A 17,218-nucleotide genomic window follows, 5' to 3' on the forward strand; every position below is an offset into this window, starting at 1 on the left:
GCCACAATAAATGACCTGACGGGCCATATAAAATAACCTGATGGGCCAAATAAAAATGACCTGATGGGCCATATAAAGTGAAGTGGCATGCCTATTTTAAATGACACGACAGGCCAAGTTAACTGACCTGACGAGCCATGTAAAATTAATTGGCGGGCCACATTAAATGACCTGATGGGTCATTATAATGACCTGACGAGCCATATAAAATGAAGTTGCAGGCCATATTAAATGACCTCACGGGCCACAGGATATGACCTGACGAGCCACATGAAATGAGCTGACGGGGCCACATGAAATGAGCTGACAGTCCACATTAAATGAGCTGACGGGCCACATAAAATGACCTCATGGGCCAAATAAAAATGACCTGATGGGCCATATAAATGAAGTGGCATGCCACAATAAATGACCTGATGGGACATATAAAATGGCGTGGCAGGCCACTTTAAATGACCTGACGGGCAACATTAAATGACCTGACGGGCCACACTTAAATGACCTGACAGTCCACTTTTAAATGACCTGACGGGCCATATAAAATTACCTGATGGGCCAAATAAAAATGACCTGATGGGCCATATAAAGTGAAGTGGCATGCCTATTTTAAATGACCTGACAGGCCAAGTTAACTGACCTGACGAGCCATGTAAAATTAATTGGCGGGCCACATTAAATGACCTGACAGGTCATTATAATGACCTGACGAGCCATATAAAATGAAGTGGAGGGCCAATTAAAATGAAGTGGTGGGCCACGTAAAATGAAGTGGTGGGCCACATTAAATGACCTGCCGAGCCATGTAAAATGAAGTGGTGGGACATATAAAATAAAGTGATGGGCCACATTAAAGGAGGTGGTGGGCCACATTAAAGGATGTGGTGGGTCACATTAGATGAGGTGGTGTGTACTAAAGCCTGGTGGTGGTTGCCACCACAGATGCGTCTGCCGTCCAAGCCGTACTCCACCCTGCCAATCTACACTCTGAGTCCCAGCACGGCTCTCACAGACAACATGGCCGCCAGAGACAACATGGCCGCATCTCCAGACTCGTCCAAGGAGCCGTTTGGGTCGGCCCAGAACCGAAGGAGCCTGCGCAGGTGAGTCCAACATTGTGGTCCTGCTAGCACTCGCCCTCACGTCCACACGTGTCCCAGGTTCTCCAGGGCGGGCAAAGACGAGGACGCCCCGCTGGAGCTGGAGCTGCCCAAGGAGCTGATGGAGGACTGGGTGGTGACGGAGGTGTGTGTGGACTGCAAGAAGTTCATCACGGAGATCATCTCCTCCAGCAGGCGCAGCATCACTGCCACCTCCAAGAGGGCTCGCCTCAACCGCCGCACTCAGTCCTTCTACATGGCCTCCTCCAGCTCCCTCACCTTCAGACCCTCCAACTTCACCATCAACGAGGCCTAGACCTTCTCACCATCAACCAGGCCTAGACCTTCTCAACCAGGCCTAGACCTTCTCTGCATCAACCAGGCCTATACCTTCTCAACCAGGCCTAGACCTTCTCAGCATCAGCCAGGCCTAGACCTTCTCAACCAGGCCTAGACCTTCTCACCACCAACGAGGCCTACACCTTCTACATGGCCTCCTCCAGCTCCCTCACCTTTAGACCCTCCAACTTCACCATCAACGAGGCCTAGACCTTCTCACCATCAACGAGGCCTAGACCTTCTCACCATCAACGAGGCCTACACCTTCTACATGGCCTCCTCCAGCTCCCTCAACTTCAGACCCTCCAACATCACCATCAACAAGGCCTAAACCTTCTCAACCAGGCCTAGACCTTCTCTGCATCAACCAGGCCTATACCTTCTCAACCAAGCCTAGACCTTCTCAGCATCAGCCAGGCCTAGACCTTCTCAACCAGGCCTAGACCTTCTCGCCATCAACGAGGCCTAGACCTTCTCGCCGAGCTCTAGACCTTCTCCCCATCAACGAGGCCTAGACCTTTTCGCCGAGGCCTAGACCTTTTTCACCATCAACCAGGCCTAGACCTTCTCAGCATCAGCCAGGCCTAGACCTTCTCAACCAGGCCTAGACCTTCTCGCTGAGGCCTAGACCTTCTCAGCATCAGCCAGGCCTAGACCTTCTCAACCAGGCCTAGACCTTCTGGCCATCGAGTAGTAGACCTTCTGGCCATGGAGGAGTAGACCATCTGGCCATGGAGGAGTAGACCATCTGGCCATGGAGGAGTAGACCATCTGGCCATGGAGGAGTAGGCCATGGAGGAGTAGACCTTCTGGCCATGGAGGAGTAGACCATCTGGCCATGGGGGAGTAGGCCATGGAGGAGTAGACCATGGAGGAGTAGACCTTCTGGCCATGGAGGAGTAGACCATCTGGCCATGGGGGAGTAGACCATCTGGCCATGGAGGAGTAGACCATCTGGCCATGGGGGAGTAGACCATCTGGCCATGGAGGAGTAGACCTTCTGGCCATGGAGGAGTAGACCATCTGGCCATGGGGGAGTAGACCATCTGGCCATGGAGGAGTAGACCATCTGGCCATGGGGGAGTAGACCATCTGGCCATGGAGGAGTAGACCATCTGGCCATGGAGGAGTAGACCATCTGGCCATGGAGGAGTAGACCATCTGGCCATGGGGGAGTAGACCTTCTGGTCATGGAGGAGTAGACCATCTGGCCATGGAGGAGTAGACCTTCTGGCCATGGAGGAGTAGACCTTCTGGCCATGGGGGAGTAGACCATCTGACCATGGAGGAGTAGACCATGGAGGAGTAGACCATCTGGCCATGGAGGAGTAGACCTTCTGGAAGAAAACACACCTGCACTTTGAGAATGTAGAAGCATGAATGGAAGGAAGCCCCGCCCCCATATTGTTCTTGTCCAATACCAGCTCAGCACTCAGGAAGAACAAGTGATTGTCCTTTGTTCCAATGCACTGTAGCTCCGCCCCCTCAGGCCCCTCCCCCTTTTCTTCAACAATTATGCCAAAAAATGTTGAGATTTGTCCCCAAATGAAGTTTGTGTGCCAAATGTTTTGTACAGAATGTTTTTATTTGGCTTTGGTTCCCTCAGTCCTGATCAAAACCTGTAAATGAATCATCTCAGATCAAAGACTTTGTCATCTTTTACGATTGTTGTTGCACTTTTTCATGCATCAAACTGTGCCATCCAAACTGTACGTCTTTCATGTCTGCTTGTCCATCAAAGACCTTCTTCATGTCCGCTTGTCCATCAAAGACCTTCTTCATGTCTGCTTGTCCATCAAAGACCTTCTTCATGTCCGCTTGTCCATCAAAGACCTTCTCCATGTCTGCTTGTCCATCAAAGACCTTCTTCATGTCTGCTTGTCCATCAAAGACCTTCTTCATGTCTGCTTGTCCATCAAAGACCTTCTTCATGTCTGCTTGTCCATCAAAGACCTTCTCCATGTCTGCTTGTCCATCAAAGACCTTCTTCATGTCTGCTTGTCCATCAAAGACCTTCTTCATGTCTGCTTGTCCATCAAAGACCTTCTTCAGGTCTGCTTGTCCATCAAAGACCTTCTGATCAAGGTCTGCATGCTTTCTTCTTGTTGTAGCCAAGAAACTACAAATAAATCGATTCTTTCTTATATTTGTTGCTTCATTTTTGACACATGAAAGTTGACCTTGCCGGCACTCTAGTGACCTCTGGCGGCAGAATAAATGTACTGCACTTGACTTTGTCTTGCCAGTTTATGAATCATTGAGCCAAACATGTTTGATTGACAGGTGTCATCAACACTGACCATCGGATCAGACAATCGCACACATGAACATATTGCGCAATAAGACTTATTCCATGTATATAACCTTTGTTTTCTTTTTAAATCATGTATTTATTTTTCTTTCAAGTCTTTAAAGTTCATCAAAAAGTTGCGTAATCCGGGTGCCACGCCCCCCTCATTCATATGCAAAGCCAATCATTACTGAGTAGGAGGAGCTTGCTTCTCCTGCTTGGAGGACGAAAGCGAGACACGATGAGTCCACGCATGCGCCAAGACTACGTCACTTCCTGGACTTGTGAATTTTTTTCTTTCTGCCGTGTGATATTTGAATGTTTTGTATGAAAATATCTTGGCTGGGAGTAAAAGAACATAAAAATGTCAAAATAAATCAGTGGGTATTATCGCCACGCTTCAATCTTTCACTTGTCATTCCAACCACGGACACACGGGGGCGCCACTCACGCTTTCTTTTTAACAATTGCTCACAATTTTTTTTCCCCAACGTCATTGTCAGCATATTTTGATTTTAAAAAATGGAGATTTTACAAAAATTTAAACGCATAAATTCATCAATTCAGTGTAAAGAAAAAAAAACGGAATAAAGACGCACATGAACCTCCATAGAGTTGTTGACATCAAATAGAACTACGAGATAGAAATAATCATTTTATAACCTTTTTGACAGCAGACTCTTAAGAAAATGTTTTCAATTTAAAAAACAACTCATTGTTAGGTAGCCCCGTGCGCGTCATTAACCGGAAGTGACGTATGTTGCTGACAATGCTAATGTTAGCTGGTCCCGTGCGGCTGTTTTGTACTAATTTTGATTATTAATTCTCAACTGTTAGTAAATGTTGCAATTTATAAATAAAGGTGTATAAAATTTAAATAAAATAAAAAAATGTTTTTAAAAAGCTGGTCCTGTGCGCTTCATTGACCGGAAGTGACGTATGTCGCCACTCGCGTGACGAACGCCTGGTTCGAAATACAACCCGGAAGTGGACGTCCATTGCCAGGAGAAGCAGATTTGTAAATATCAGGCGGACTTTGTGGTGTCCTCAGTCTTGCTCGGTCATCGAGTGGCGGCGCAGAGGAGGAGGAAGAAGAAGAGGAAGAGGGAAAAGAAGAAGAAGAAGAGAGTCGTCCTCGTCTCACTGTGCTCGTGTAGCAGCTAGCTAAGCAGCTAGCTAGCGATGAACACGGACGTGGAATTCCACATCAGGCAGAATTATCCGTGGACTAAACTTCCCGCCAACGTCAAGCAGGTAGTGTGGAGGTCCGAGTCACGGACGTGCGTGAGGGTGAAGCCGCCAATGTCACCCCAACCTCTGCAGGGACAGCAGCTTTTATTTTGAAATCTGCATTCTTCTCAATAACGTAGTTGTTGTCTTCCGGCCAGAAATAACATCAAACAGTTCAGTATAGAACTGTACAGACTTTGTTTGTGTTGTTTACATGGAGGGTCTTGGACTAGTGTTTTTTGCACTATGTCTTCAAAAACAGCAGTGTTGTTTACATGGAGGGTCTTGGACTAGTGTTTTTTGCACTATGTCTTCAAAAACAGCAGTGTTGTTTACATGGAGGGTCTTGGACTAGTGTTTTTTGCACTATGTCTTCAAAAACAGCAGTGTTGTTTACATGGAGGGTCTTGGACTAGCGTTTTTTGCACTATGTCTTCAAAAACAGCAGTGTTGTTTACATGGAGGGTCTTGGACTAGTGTTTTTTGCACTATGTCTTCAAAAACAGCAGTGTTGTTTACATGGAGGGTCTTGGACTAGCGTTTTTTGCACTATGTCTTCAAAAACAGTAGTGTTGTTTACATGGAGGGTCTTGGACTAGTGTTTTTTGCACTACGTCTTCAAAAACAGCAGTGTTGTTTACATGGAGGGTCTTGGACTAGCGTTTTTTGCACTATGTCTTCAAAAACAGCAGTGTTGTTTACATGGAGGGTCTTGGACTAGCGTTTTTTGCACTATGTCTTCAAAAACAGTAGTGTTGTTTACATGGAGGGTCTTGAACTAGCGTTGTTTGCACTATGTCTTCAAAAACAGTAGTGTTGTTTACATGGAGGGTCTTGGACTAGCGTTGTTTGCACTATGTCTTCAAAAACAGCAGTGTTGTTTACATGGAGGGTCTTGGACTTGCGTGTTTTGCACTATGTCTTCAGAAACAGCAGTGTTGTTTACATGGAGGGTCTTGGACTAGCATTTTTTGCACTATGTCTTCAAAAACAGCAGTGTTGTTTACATGGAGGGTCTTGGACTAGTGTTTTTTGCAGTATGCCTTCAAAAACAGCAGTGTTGTTTACATGGAGGGTCTTGGACTAGCGTATTTTGCACTATGTCTTCAAAAACAGCAGTGTTGTTTACATGGAGGGTCTTGAACTAGCGTTTTTTGCACTATGTCTTCAAAAACAGTAGTGTTGTTTACATGGAGGGTCTTGGACTAGCGTTTTTTGCACTATGTCTTCAAAAACAGTAGTGTTGTTTACATGGAGGGTCTTGGACTAGTGTTTTTTGCACTACGTCTTCAAAAACAGCAGTGTTGTTTACATGGAGGGTCTTGGACTAGCGTTTTTTGCACTATGTCTTCAAAAACAGCAGTGTTGTTTACATGGAGGGTCTTGGACTAGCGTTTTTTGCACTATGTCTTCAAAAACAGTAGTGTTGTTTACATGGAGGGTCTTGAACTAGCGTTGTTTGCACTATGTCTTCAAAAACAGTAGTGTTGTTTACATGGAGGGTCTTGGACTAGCGTTGTTTGCACTATGTCTTCAAAAACAGCAGTGTTGTTTACATGGAGGGTCTTGGACTTGCGTGTTTTGCACTATGTCTTCAGAAACAGCAGTGTTGTTTACATGGAGGGTCTTGGACTAGCATTTTTTGCACTATGTCTTCAAAAACAGCAGTGTTGTTTACATGGAGGGTCTTGGACTAGTGTTTTTTGCAGTATGCCTTCAAAAACAGCAGTGTTGTTTACATGGAGGGTCTTGGACTAGCGTATTTTGCACTATGTCTTCAAAAACAGCAGTGTTGTTTACATGGAGGGTCTTGAACTAGCGTTTTTTGCACTATGTCTTCAAAAACAGCAGTGTTGTTTACATGGAGGGTCTTGGACTTGCGTTTTTTGCACTATGTCTTCAGAAACAGCAGTGTTGTTTACATGGAGGGTCTTGGACTAGCGTTTTTTGCACTATGTCTTCAAAAACAGTAGTGTTGTTTACATGGAGGGTCTTGGACTAGCGTTTTTTGCACTATGTCTTCAAAAACAGCAGTGTTTACATGGAGGGTCTTGGACTTGTGTTTTTTGCATTATGTCTTTAAAAACAGCAGTATTGTTTACGTCGAGGGTCTTTGACCAGCATTTTTTGCACTATGTCTGCAAAAACAGCAGTGTTGTTTACATCAAGGGTCTTGGCCTAGCGTTTTTGCACTGTCTTCAAAAACAGCAGACTATTGTTTACATCGAGGGTCTTTGACTAGCATTTTTGTATTATGTCTTTAAAAACAGCAGACTATTGTTTACATTAAGGATCTTTGATTAGCGCTTTGGCATTATGTCTTCTAAAACAGCAGAGTGTTGTTTACATTGAGGGTCTTGGACTAGCATTTTTTGCACTATGTCTTCAAAAACAGCAGTGTTGTTTACATGGAGGGTCTTGGACTAGCGTTTTTTGCACTATGTCTTCAAAAACAGCAGTGTTGTTTACATGGAGGGTCTTGGACTTGTGTTTTTTGCACTATGTCTTAAAAAACAACAACAGTGTTTACATCGAGGGTCTTTGACTAGCATTTTTTGCACTATGTCTTCAAAAACAGCAGTGTCGTTTACATGGAGGGTCTTGGACTAGCGTTTTTTGCACTATGTCTTCAAAAACAGCAGTGTTGTTTACATGGAGGGTCTTGGACTTGTGTTTTTTGCACTATGTCTTAAAAAACAACAACAGTGTTTACATCGAGGGTCTTTGACTAGCATTTTTTGCACTATGTCTTCAAAAACAGCAGTGTTGTTTACATCGTGGGTCTTTGACTAGCATTTTTTGCACACTGTCTTCAAAAGTGAAGTGAATTATATCAAAGCAGTGTGGGTGGCACTGGGAGCAGAGGATCTTGGTGGTTGACATGTGGTCCATGGCTCTTGTCCACAGTGTTTGGGGAACTCTCAGCGCGAGTACGAGAAACATGTCCTGCTCTACAGCATCCGCCACCAGCTGCGCTTCCGCAATAACTTAGGTGAGACCTCCGCCAGGTTCTGTTTTGTCAGCGCTGACGGTGTGGCCCCTCCCCCGCCCGCAGTGCGCCACGTGAAGAAGGACGAGCGCAAGTACTACGAGGAGCTGCTGAAGTACAGCCGGGACCACCTGATGCTGTACCCCTACCACCTGTCTGACATCATGGTCAAAGGGCTGCGAGTCACGCCCTTCTCCTACTACATCGGCATCATGGAGGTGGGTGACATGCTGGCTTTCTTGCACCTAAACAACACCATAAACAGCTGCGTAAATAACCAATCAGGTAAGTGATGCTACTAGTGTTTTTTTAAAAAGAAGGGTTTTTACGCCTTTTTAAAAAAGCATCCACAGTCTGCGGTGCCCTCAGGTGGTCAGGGAGAGCGTTCCACAGATTGCAGAAAGCCCGGTCTCCCATAGTTGGGAGCTTTGTCCTCGGAGGTTGGAGGAGGTTAGCCTGGAGGATTTGGGGGTGAGCAGAGGTAGAGGGGTGCATGTCCATGGAGGCACTGGTGGTTTCGTAGGGAGACTTTGTATTCCATCCTGAGTGGAACAGGAAGCCAGTGAAGGGATTTGAGAAGTGAGAGATGTTATGATGATGTTATTAACACACACAACATGACATCAATAATCATGCAGGACAATATTCAATAAGTGTTGGCATAACTTTCTGTCTGCGCCTGCAGGACATCATGAACAGTGAGAAGAGTTACGACTCCTTGCCCAACTTCACTGCTGCTGACTGTGAGTTCTTACTTTCATTTCATCTCCCACTCTAGTGCTCTTGTCTATTTGACTCTAGTGCTCTTGTCTCTAATACCTATTTGACTCTAGTGCTCTTGTCTCTAATATCTATTTGACTCTAGTGCTCTTGTCTCTAATATCTATTTGACTCTAGTGCTCTTGTCTCTAATATCTATTTGACTCTAGTGCTCTTGTCTCTAATATCTATTTGACTCTAGTGCTCTTGTCTCTAATATCTATTTGACTCTAGTGCTCTTGTCTCTAATATCTATTTGACTCTAGTGCTCTTGTCTCTAATATCTATTTGACTCTAGTGCTCTTGTCTCTAATATCTATTTGACTCTAGTGCTCTTGTCTCTAATATCTATTTGACTCTAGTGCTCTTGTCTCTAATATCTATTTGACTCTAGTGCTCTTGTCTCTAATATCTATTTGACTCTAGTGCTCTTGTCTCTAATATCTATTTGACTCTAGTGCTCTTGTCTCTAATATCTATTTGGCTCTAGTGCTCTTGTCTCTAATATCTATTTGACTCTAGTGCTCTTGTCTCTAATATCTATTTGACTCTAGTGCTCTTGTCTCTAATATCTATTTGACTGTAGTGCTCTTGTCTCTAATATCTATTTGACTCTAGTGCTCTTGTCTATTTGACTCTAGTGCTCTTGTCTATTTGACTCTAGTGCTCTTGTCTATTTGACTCTAGTGCTCTTGTCTCTAATATCTATTTGACTCTAGTGCTCTTGTCTCTAATATCTATTTGACTCTAGTGCTCTTGTCTGTAATATCTATTTGACTCTAGTGCTGTTGTCTCTAATATCTATTTGACTCTAGTGCTCTTGTCTCTAATATCTATTTGACTCTAGTGCTCTTGTCTCTAATATCTATTTGACTCTATAAATAAATGATAAATGGGTTATACTTGTATAGCGCTTTTCTACCTTCAAGGTACTCAAAGCGCTTTGACAGTATTTCCACATTTACCCATTCACACACACATTCACACACTGATGGCGGGAGCTGCCATGCAAGGCGCTACCAGCAGCCATCAGAGGCAAAGGGTGAAGTGTCTTGCCCAAGGACACAACGGACGTGACTAGGAAGGTAGAAGGTGGGAATTGAACCCCAGTAACCAGCAACACTCCGATTGCTCTCCGATTGCTGGCACAGCCACTCTACCAACTTCGCCACGCCGTCCCTGTGCTCACTCTAGTGCTCTTGTCTCTAATATCTATTTGACTCTAGTGCTCTTGTCTATTTGACTCTAGTGCTCTTGTCTCTAATATCTATTTGACTCTAGCGCTCTTGTCTCTAATATCTATTTGATTCTAGTGCTCTTGTCTCTAATACCTATTTGACTCTAGTGCTCTTGTCTCTAATATCTATTTGACTCTAGTGCTCTTGTCTCTAATATCTATTTGACTCTAGTGCTCTTGTCTCTAATATCTATTTGACTCTAGTGCTCTTGTCTCTAATATCTATTTGGCTCTAGTGCTCTTGTCTCTAATATCAATTTGACTCTAGTGCTCTTGTCTCTAATATCTATTTGACTCTAGTGCTCTTGTCTCTAATATCTATTTGACTCTAGTGCTCTTGTCTCTAATATCTATTTGACTCTAGTGCTCTTGTCTATTTGGCTCTAGTGCTCTTGTCTCTAATATCAATTTGACTCTAGTGCTCTTGTCTCTAATATCTATTTGACTCTAGTGCTCTTGTCTCTAATATCTATTTGACTCTAGTGCTCTTGTCTCTAATATCTATTTGACTCTAGTGCTCTTGTCTCTAATATCTATTTGACTCTAGTGCTCTTGTCTCTAATATTTATTTGACTCTACTTGCAAGCATTATTCATCATCTGACTTATGTATTTTACTATACTTGCAATCATTTTTTAAATTTTTATAACTTTATAAAAAGTTTCTGGTGCGCACAAGATAGTTTCTCATGCGCACGGGATACATGTCTAAAAAAAATAAAAAAAAACAATTATAAAAACATTAAATTCCCCCATGTCCCTTTAGGGGCTCCGTATGAAAACAAACAAAAAAACTTACAAACGTTGCTTGTAGTGATGAATGAAGAATCCATACCAGTAGAAACGCTATGGACGGCTAGAAAACTCGGGCAAGACACTTCACCCACATGGTCCCAGTGCCTCCCACGATGGTTTAAATGTAACTTAAATACTTTGTTGAGGCATATTACTGACAAGTTTTGGGGGCCACGTTAAATGAGGGGGCGGCCCCCAGGGCCTTGAGTAGGACAGGCCAACAAAGACTCTCCCAGCCTTCAGTGCCTAAGAAAATGCATCCAACATGACTTGTAGTTCTACTTGCATGTGCTGACTTACAGTACGGACACTTTGTAACGGTTCCAGCGCCACCTAGAGGCATTGTGTTCACCTTACCATCTGACTGCTGCCTCTATACTGCAGGTCTGAGGCTGCTGGGCATCGGCAGGAACCAGTACATAGACCTGATGAACCAGTGCCGCTCCTCTAAGGTGAGTCCAGAACCAGTGCAGGGTGTCCACACTACAGTCCTGTCTCTAAGGTGAGTCCAGAACCAGTGCAGGGTGTCCACACTATGGTCCTGTCTCTAAGGTGAGTCAAGAACCAGTGCAGGGTGTCCAAACTACAGTCCTGTCTCTAAGGTGAGTCAAGAACCAGTGCAGGGTGTCCAAACTACAGTCCTGTCTCTAAGGTGAGTCAAGAACCAGTGCAGGGTGTCCAAACTATGGTCCTGTCTTCATGTTGGACCAGCAGACTTACTATGGTCCTATCTTCATGTTGGACCAGCAGACTTACTATGGTCCTGTCTTCATGTTGGACCAGCAGACTTACTATGGTCCTGTTTTCATGTTGGACCACCAGACTTACTATGGTCCTGTCTTCATGTTGGACCACCAGACTTACTATTGTCCTGTCTTCATGTTGGACCACCAGACTTACTATGGTCCTGTCTTCATGTTGGACCAGCAGACTTACTATGGTCCTGTCTTCATGTTGGAAATGTTTTTCTCCCAATGCTCCCCAAGTGTAAAAGTTAGGACGCCCCTAATCTGGTGTATGTTATGTTATGTTATGTTATGAAAGTGTGCCATCTAGTGGTGAGAGGAGGTGCTGACATGAACTCACTCCTGTCAGAAATTCTTCCGCAAGAAATCGGCCCGGGATCTTCTCCCTGCCAAACCTGTGGAGATCTCAGTGGAGCCCTGGTGGGTGGCCCAGACGGGCTACATCACGGAGGATGACATCAGGGTGAGAACATGGCCTCTTCACTACCTTCCATGTGCGTTGTTGCGTTGACCAGCATTCCTCCAATGGGGAATTCAAATTGCTAGTCTCTCCCAGATTCTTTTTATGGCAATAAGCTGATGTTTATATTCAATCAACAGGCAGTAGTTGGTATTTTGTGGTTTATTCTCCAAGCTTAGAGGACAAACGTGAGACCAGTCCAGCACACAAGCGTTCCCTCGCCCGGTCTAGCTCGGTCTCCCCTCAAACCCCCGGAAGTCCCGTGATCTTCCCTCTGTCCCTCGCCCCCACTCCCTTTGTTTAGACTACTCCGAGTTATCTCTACTCTGACACATTCCAATCTAGAAGGCCGACACCTTACTATGAGACTCAAAAGAAGGAAGAATACTAGCTATTGTTTATATGACTATAGGAGTTTAGAAAGAAGTAACACTTAAATATGGATATGATTCTGATCTGCTTCCCACAGCATCTAGAATGTAACCCCCCCCCTGTGTGTGTGTGCAGTGCTGCTCTCCAGCCGAGAAGAAAGCTATCGATAAGATGATTGATTCTGGCCCTCAGCTGGCTGGATCAATGGAGTACAACGTGGGCTTAAGTGAGTAGAAACCATATTGTTGTACTGTACTGTTGTCACCTTGACATACTTCATGTCTGTCCTCAGGTCTGTACAACCGCGGCTTCATCTACCTGGATGTTCCTATCTCAGATGACAGCTGTATCTCCGGTATTGGCCAGGAATGTCCTATATTCTATGCAGGCCAAGACACATTTTCATGCTGGGCTAGCATTAAAAGCTACCATAAAATGTTAGCATGCTACTATAAGAGACCTTAGTATCGTACTGAGATGGCGGCAAGTATCAAAAACCATGGTTTTTAGGCTAAAACGGACAAAATTACCTAAAAATGCTAGCACATGACCAGATAAGAGGAAGTACCAACATGCACTATTTGTAGGTGTAAACCTACAAAATTAGCGAAAAAGTTACATAAAACGTTAGCATGCCAAAATTAGAGACATTAGCATACTTCCAAGATGCCGTCAAGTATCAAAAAAGATGATTTTTGTTGGTTAAAGCATTCAAAGTTAGTTAAAACACTAGCATAAAATGTTAGCATGCTAACTTTATCATGCTAGCACATGACAGGATAAGAGGAAATGTCAAAGTGCACTATTTGTAGGCATAAACATGCACAATTAGCGACAAAGCTAGCATACAATGTTAGCACCTTGACATTGGGAAAAGTTAGCATACTTCTAAGGTGATGGCAAGTATGAAAATGCACTATCTAGCATAATCTAGCATAAAATGTTAGCAGAAGTAAGAGACGTTGATATACTTCCAAAATCCATGATTTGTAGGTGTAAACATACAAAATGAGGTACAAAACATTAACATGCTAATAAAGGAGATGTTAGCAGACATTGAAGATGGCGCCAAGTATCAAAATCCATGATTTGTAGGTGTAAACATACAAAATGTTAGCATGGCCCTTGGCCTCAGTCTGGACCCCCTCTCCACGGGCCCAGGCTTAGACCGATTTATTTTATTTATTTATTATTATGTATTCTCTCTCCCCCCCCCCGTATCTCAACTTTTTTGTAAGGGGCGCCGAAAGTTGGCAAAACCGTCAGCGATCCTGTTCTGTCTCCCTGTAGTGTTTGATCCTGTCCTGTCTCCCTGTAATGTTTGATCCTGTTCTGTCTCCCTGTAATGTTTGATCCTGTCCTGTCTCCCTGTAATGTTTGATCCTGTCCTGTCTCCCTGTAATGTTTGATCCTGTCCTGTCTCCCTGCAATGTTTGATCCTGTCCTGTCTCCCTGTAATGTTTGATCCTGTCCTGTCTCCCTGTAATGTTTGATCCTGTCCTGTCTCCCTGTAATGTTTGATCCTGTTCTGTCTCCCTGTAATGTTTGATGCTGTTCTGTCTCCTTGTAATGTTTGATCCTGTTCTGTCTCCCTGTAATGTTTGATGCTGTTCTATCTCCTTGTAATGTTTGATCCTGTTCTGTCTCCCTGTAATGTTTGATCCTGTCCTGTCTCCCTGTAATGTTTGATCCTGTCATGTCTCCCTGTAATGTTTGATCCTGTTCTGTCTCCCTGTAATGTTTGATGCTGTTCTATCTCCTTGTAATGTTTGATCCTGTTTTGTCTCCCTGTAATGTTTGATCATCCTGTCCTGTCTCCCTGTAATGTTTGATCCTGTTCTGTCTCCCTGTAATGTTTGATCCTGTTCTGTCTCCCTGTAATGTTTGATCCTGTCCTGTCTCCCTGTAATGTTTGATCCTGTTCTGTCTCCCTGTAATGTTTGATCCTGTCCTGTCTCCCTGTAATGTTTGATCCTGTCCTGTCTCCCTGTAATGTTTTATCCTGTCCTGTCTCCTTTTAATGTTTGATCCTGTCCTGTCTCCTTTTAATGTTTTATCCTGTTCTGTCTCCCTGTAATGTTTTATCCTGTTCTGTCTCCCTGTAATGTTTTATCCTGTCCTGTCTCCTTTTAATGTTTGATCCTGTCCTGTCTCCCTGTAATGTTTGATCCTGTCCTGTCTCCCTGTAATGTTTGATCCTGTCCTGTCTCCCTGTAATGTTTGATCCTGTTCTGTCTCCCTGTAATGTTTGATCCTGTCTTGTCTCCCTGTAATGTTTGATCCTGTCCTGTCTCCCTGTAATGTTTGGTTGATGTTGAATGGGATTGTGCTGCAAATGTTAATTTCCCCTGGGGGATGAACAAAGTATTTGTGATGCTAAGGCGTGTGTGACTCCTGGTGTGTGCCACCACAGTGCCCCCTCTGGAGGGTTTTGTGATGAACCGGGTGCAGGGAGACTACTTTGAGACGCTGCTCTACAAGATCTTCGTGTCCATCGACGAGCAGACCAACGTAGCAGAGGTAGCTAGGCTAGCATCACGCTGGTGGACCATGTCCAGGTTTCTAACCTGCTCCTTGTCCTCCATGCAGCTGGCCAACGTGTTGGAGATAGACCTGGACCTGGTGAAGGTGAGGACCACCTTCTTCTCTGCCTCCAAATATCACTGCAGTGAAATAGGAGTAGAACTAGCGTGTAAAGACTCTTACAAACATTCTAAGAGTTGTTTTAGTTATATTGTAAAACTTACCAAGGTCGCTTATGGAAACTCTCCTAAGAGTTGTTTTAGTTATATTGTAAAACTTACCAAGGTCGCTTGGAGCCATGAATGAAGAATCCATGCGAGTAGAAACGTTATGGACGTGCTAGAAGAGGGAACAGCACTTCTACTTCCGGTTCAAGTCTTTAAACAGCAGGAAACACTTTTAGTGTTACACTCTAAATTCAAAGGGATTTTCCATTCAAAATTAATACTTTTCGAATCGATTTGATTCATGGGGTGAACGATTCAATTCAGAATTGATTCTCAATTGATAATGATTATCAATCCAAAATCAATACTTTTAGAACCGATTTGATTCTTGGGGGTAACGATTCGATTCAGAATCGATTCTTGATTCAAAACGATTCTCAGTCCCAACTCCATACTCTTTTAAATCGATTTGATTCTTGGGGTTAATGATTCGATTCAGAATCGAGTCTCAATTCAAAATGATTCTCAATCCAAAATCAATACTTTTAGAATTGATTTGATTCTTGGGGGTAACGATTCGATTCAGAATCGATTCTTGATTCAAAACGATTCTCAATCCCAACTGCATACTCTTTTGAATCAATTTGATTCTTGGGGTTAACAATTCGATTGAGAATCGATTCTCAATTCAAAACGATTCTCGATCCAAAATCAATAGTTTTAGAATCGATTCACTTCAAATCTTGACGGTAACTATTTGATTCAGAATTGATTCTATATTCAAAACGATTCTCAATCCAAAATAAATATTTTAATTGATTTGATTCTTGGGGATAATGATTCAATTCAGAATACATTTTCGACTCAAAACGATTCTCGATCCAAAATCAACACTGTTTTAATTGATTTGAATTTAATCTTGTGGGTAACTACTCAATTCATAATCGATTCCCAATTCAAAATGATTCTCAATCCCAAATCAACACTCTTTTGAATCGATTTGATTCATGGGGTTAAAGGCCTACTGAAATGAATTTTTTTTATTTAAACGGGGATAGCAGATCTATTCTATGTGTCATACTTGATCATTTCGCGATATTGCCATATTTTTGCTGAAAGGATTTAGTATAGAACAACGACGATAAAGATTGCAACTTTTGGTATCTGATAAAAAAAAGGCTTGCACCTACCGGAAGTAGCGTGACGTAGTCAGTTGAACATATACGCAAAGTTCCCTATTGTTTACAATGATGGCCGCATGAAGTGAGAGAGATTCGGACCGAGAAAGCGACAATTTCCCCATTAATTTGAGCGAGGATGAAAGATTTGTGGATGAGTAAAGTGCAAGTGAAGGACTAGTGGGGAGTTGAAGCTATTCAGATAGGGAAGATGCTGTGAGAGCCGGGGGTGACCTGATATTCAGCTGGGAATGACTACAACAGTAAATAAACACAAGACATATATATACTCTATTAGCCACAACACAACCAGGCTTATATTTAATATGCCACAAATTAATCCTGCATAAAAACACCTGCGTGTTTGTTATGCTAGCTCCTAGCTCCTCTGCTAGCTCCTAGCTCCATAGAACACGCCAATACAATTCAAACACCTGATCAACACACACAATCACTCAGCCCAAAAGACCGTTTACCTAACCCAAGGTTCATAAAGCTTATATATTTTTAAAAAGTTACGTACGTGACGCGCACATACGGTCAAGTTATCGAATGTTTAGCAGCCAAGGCTGCATACTCACGGTACCTGATATTCAGCTGGGAATGACTACAACAGTAAATAAACACAAGACATATATATACTCTATTAGCCACAACACAACCAGGCTTATATTTAATATGCCACAAATTAATCCTGCATAATAACACCTGCGTGTTTGTTATGCTAGCTCCTAGCTCCTCTGCTAGCTCCTAGCTCCATAGAACACGCCAATACAATTCAAACACCCGATCAACACACACAATCACTCAGCCCAAAAGACCGTTTACCTAACCCAAGGTTCATAAAGCTTATATATTTTTAAAAAGTTACGTACGTGACGCGCACATACGGTCAAGTTATCGAATGTTTAGCAGCCAAGGCTGCATACTCACGGTACCTGATATTCAGCTGGGAATGACTACAACAGTAAATAAACACAAGACATATATATACTCTATTAGCCACAACACAACCAGGCTTATATTTAATATGCCAC

The 17,218-nt window shown here is 43.3% G+C and overlaps 2 protein-coding genes across 6 annotated transcripts in view; both read left to right on the forward strand.

The window, feature by feature from the left end:
- Positions 1 to 3,582, forward strand: part of LOC133650044 (protein spire homolog 1-like) — a 71,191-nt gene extending 67,609 nt beyond the window's left edge. For 2 of the 5 annotated variants that reach the window (XM_062046817.1, XM_062046820.1), the window contains 2 exons: positions 940 to 1,100; positions 1,158 to 3,582. In XM_062046817.1, the coding sequence (XP_061902801.1) occupies positions 940 to 1,100; positions 1,158 to 1,413 (417 nt within the window). In that variant the 3' untranslated portion in view covers positions 1,414 to 3,582. The remainder of the gene's footprint in view (positions 1 to 939; positions 1,101 to 1,157) is intronic. The other 3 variants (XR_009826179.1, XM_062046819.1, XM_062046818.1) reach the window with 3 other exon arrangements.
- A 1,084-nt stretch (positions 3,583 to 4,666) lies between these two features.
- LOC133650045 (protein FAM91A1-like) overlaps positions 4,667 to 17,218 on the forward strand; it is a 32,044-nt gene continuing 19,492 nt past the window's right edge. The window contains exons 1-10 of the mRNA XM_062046821.1: positions 4,667 to 4,980; positions 7,864 to 7,948; positions 8,012 to 8,163; positions 8,631 to 8,688; positions 11,120 to 11,187; positions 11,831 to 11,944; positions 12,449 to 12,539; positions 12,606 to 12,668; positions 14,727 to 14,833; positions 14,903 to 14,941. Coding sequence (XP_061902805.1) covers positions 4,909 to 4,980; positions 7,864 to 7,948; positions 8,012 to 8,163; positions 8,631 to 8,688; positions 11,120 to 11,187; positions 11,831 to 11,944; positions 12,449 to 12,539; positions 12,606 to 12,668; positions 14,727 to 14,833; positions 14,903 to 14,941 — 849 coding nt within the window. The 5' untranslated portion in view covers positions 4,667 to 4,908. The remainder of the gene's footprint in view (positions 4,981 to 7,863; positions 7,949 to 8,011; positions 8,164 to 8,630; positions 8,689 to 11,119; positions 11,188 to 11,830; positions 11,945 to 12,448; positions 12,540 to 12,605; positions 12,669 to 14,726; positions 14,834 to 14,902; positions 14,942 to 17,218) is intronic.

Source organism: Entelurus aequoreus, linkage group LG05 (genome assembly GCF_033978785.1).
Source record: "Entelurus aequoreus isolate RoL-2023_Sb linkage group LG05, RoL_Eaeq_v1.1, whole genome shotgun sequence".
NCBI classification, from domain to species: Eukaryota; Metazoa; Chordata; class Actinopteri; order Syngnathiformes; family Syngnathidae; genus Entelurus; species Entelurus aequoreus.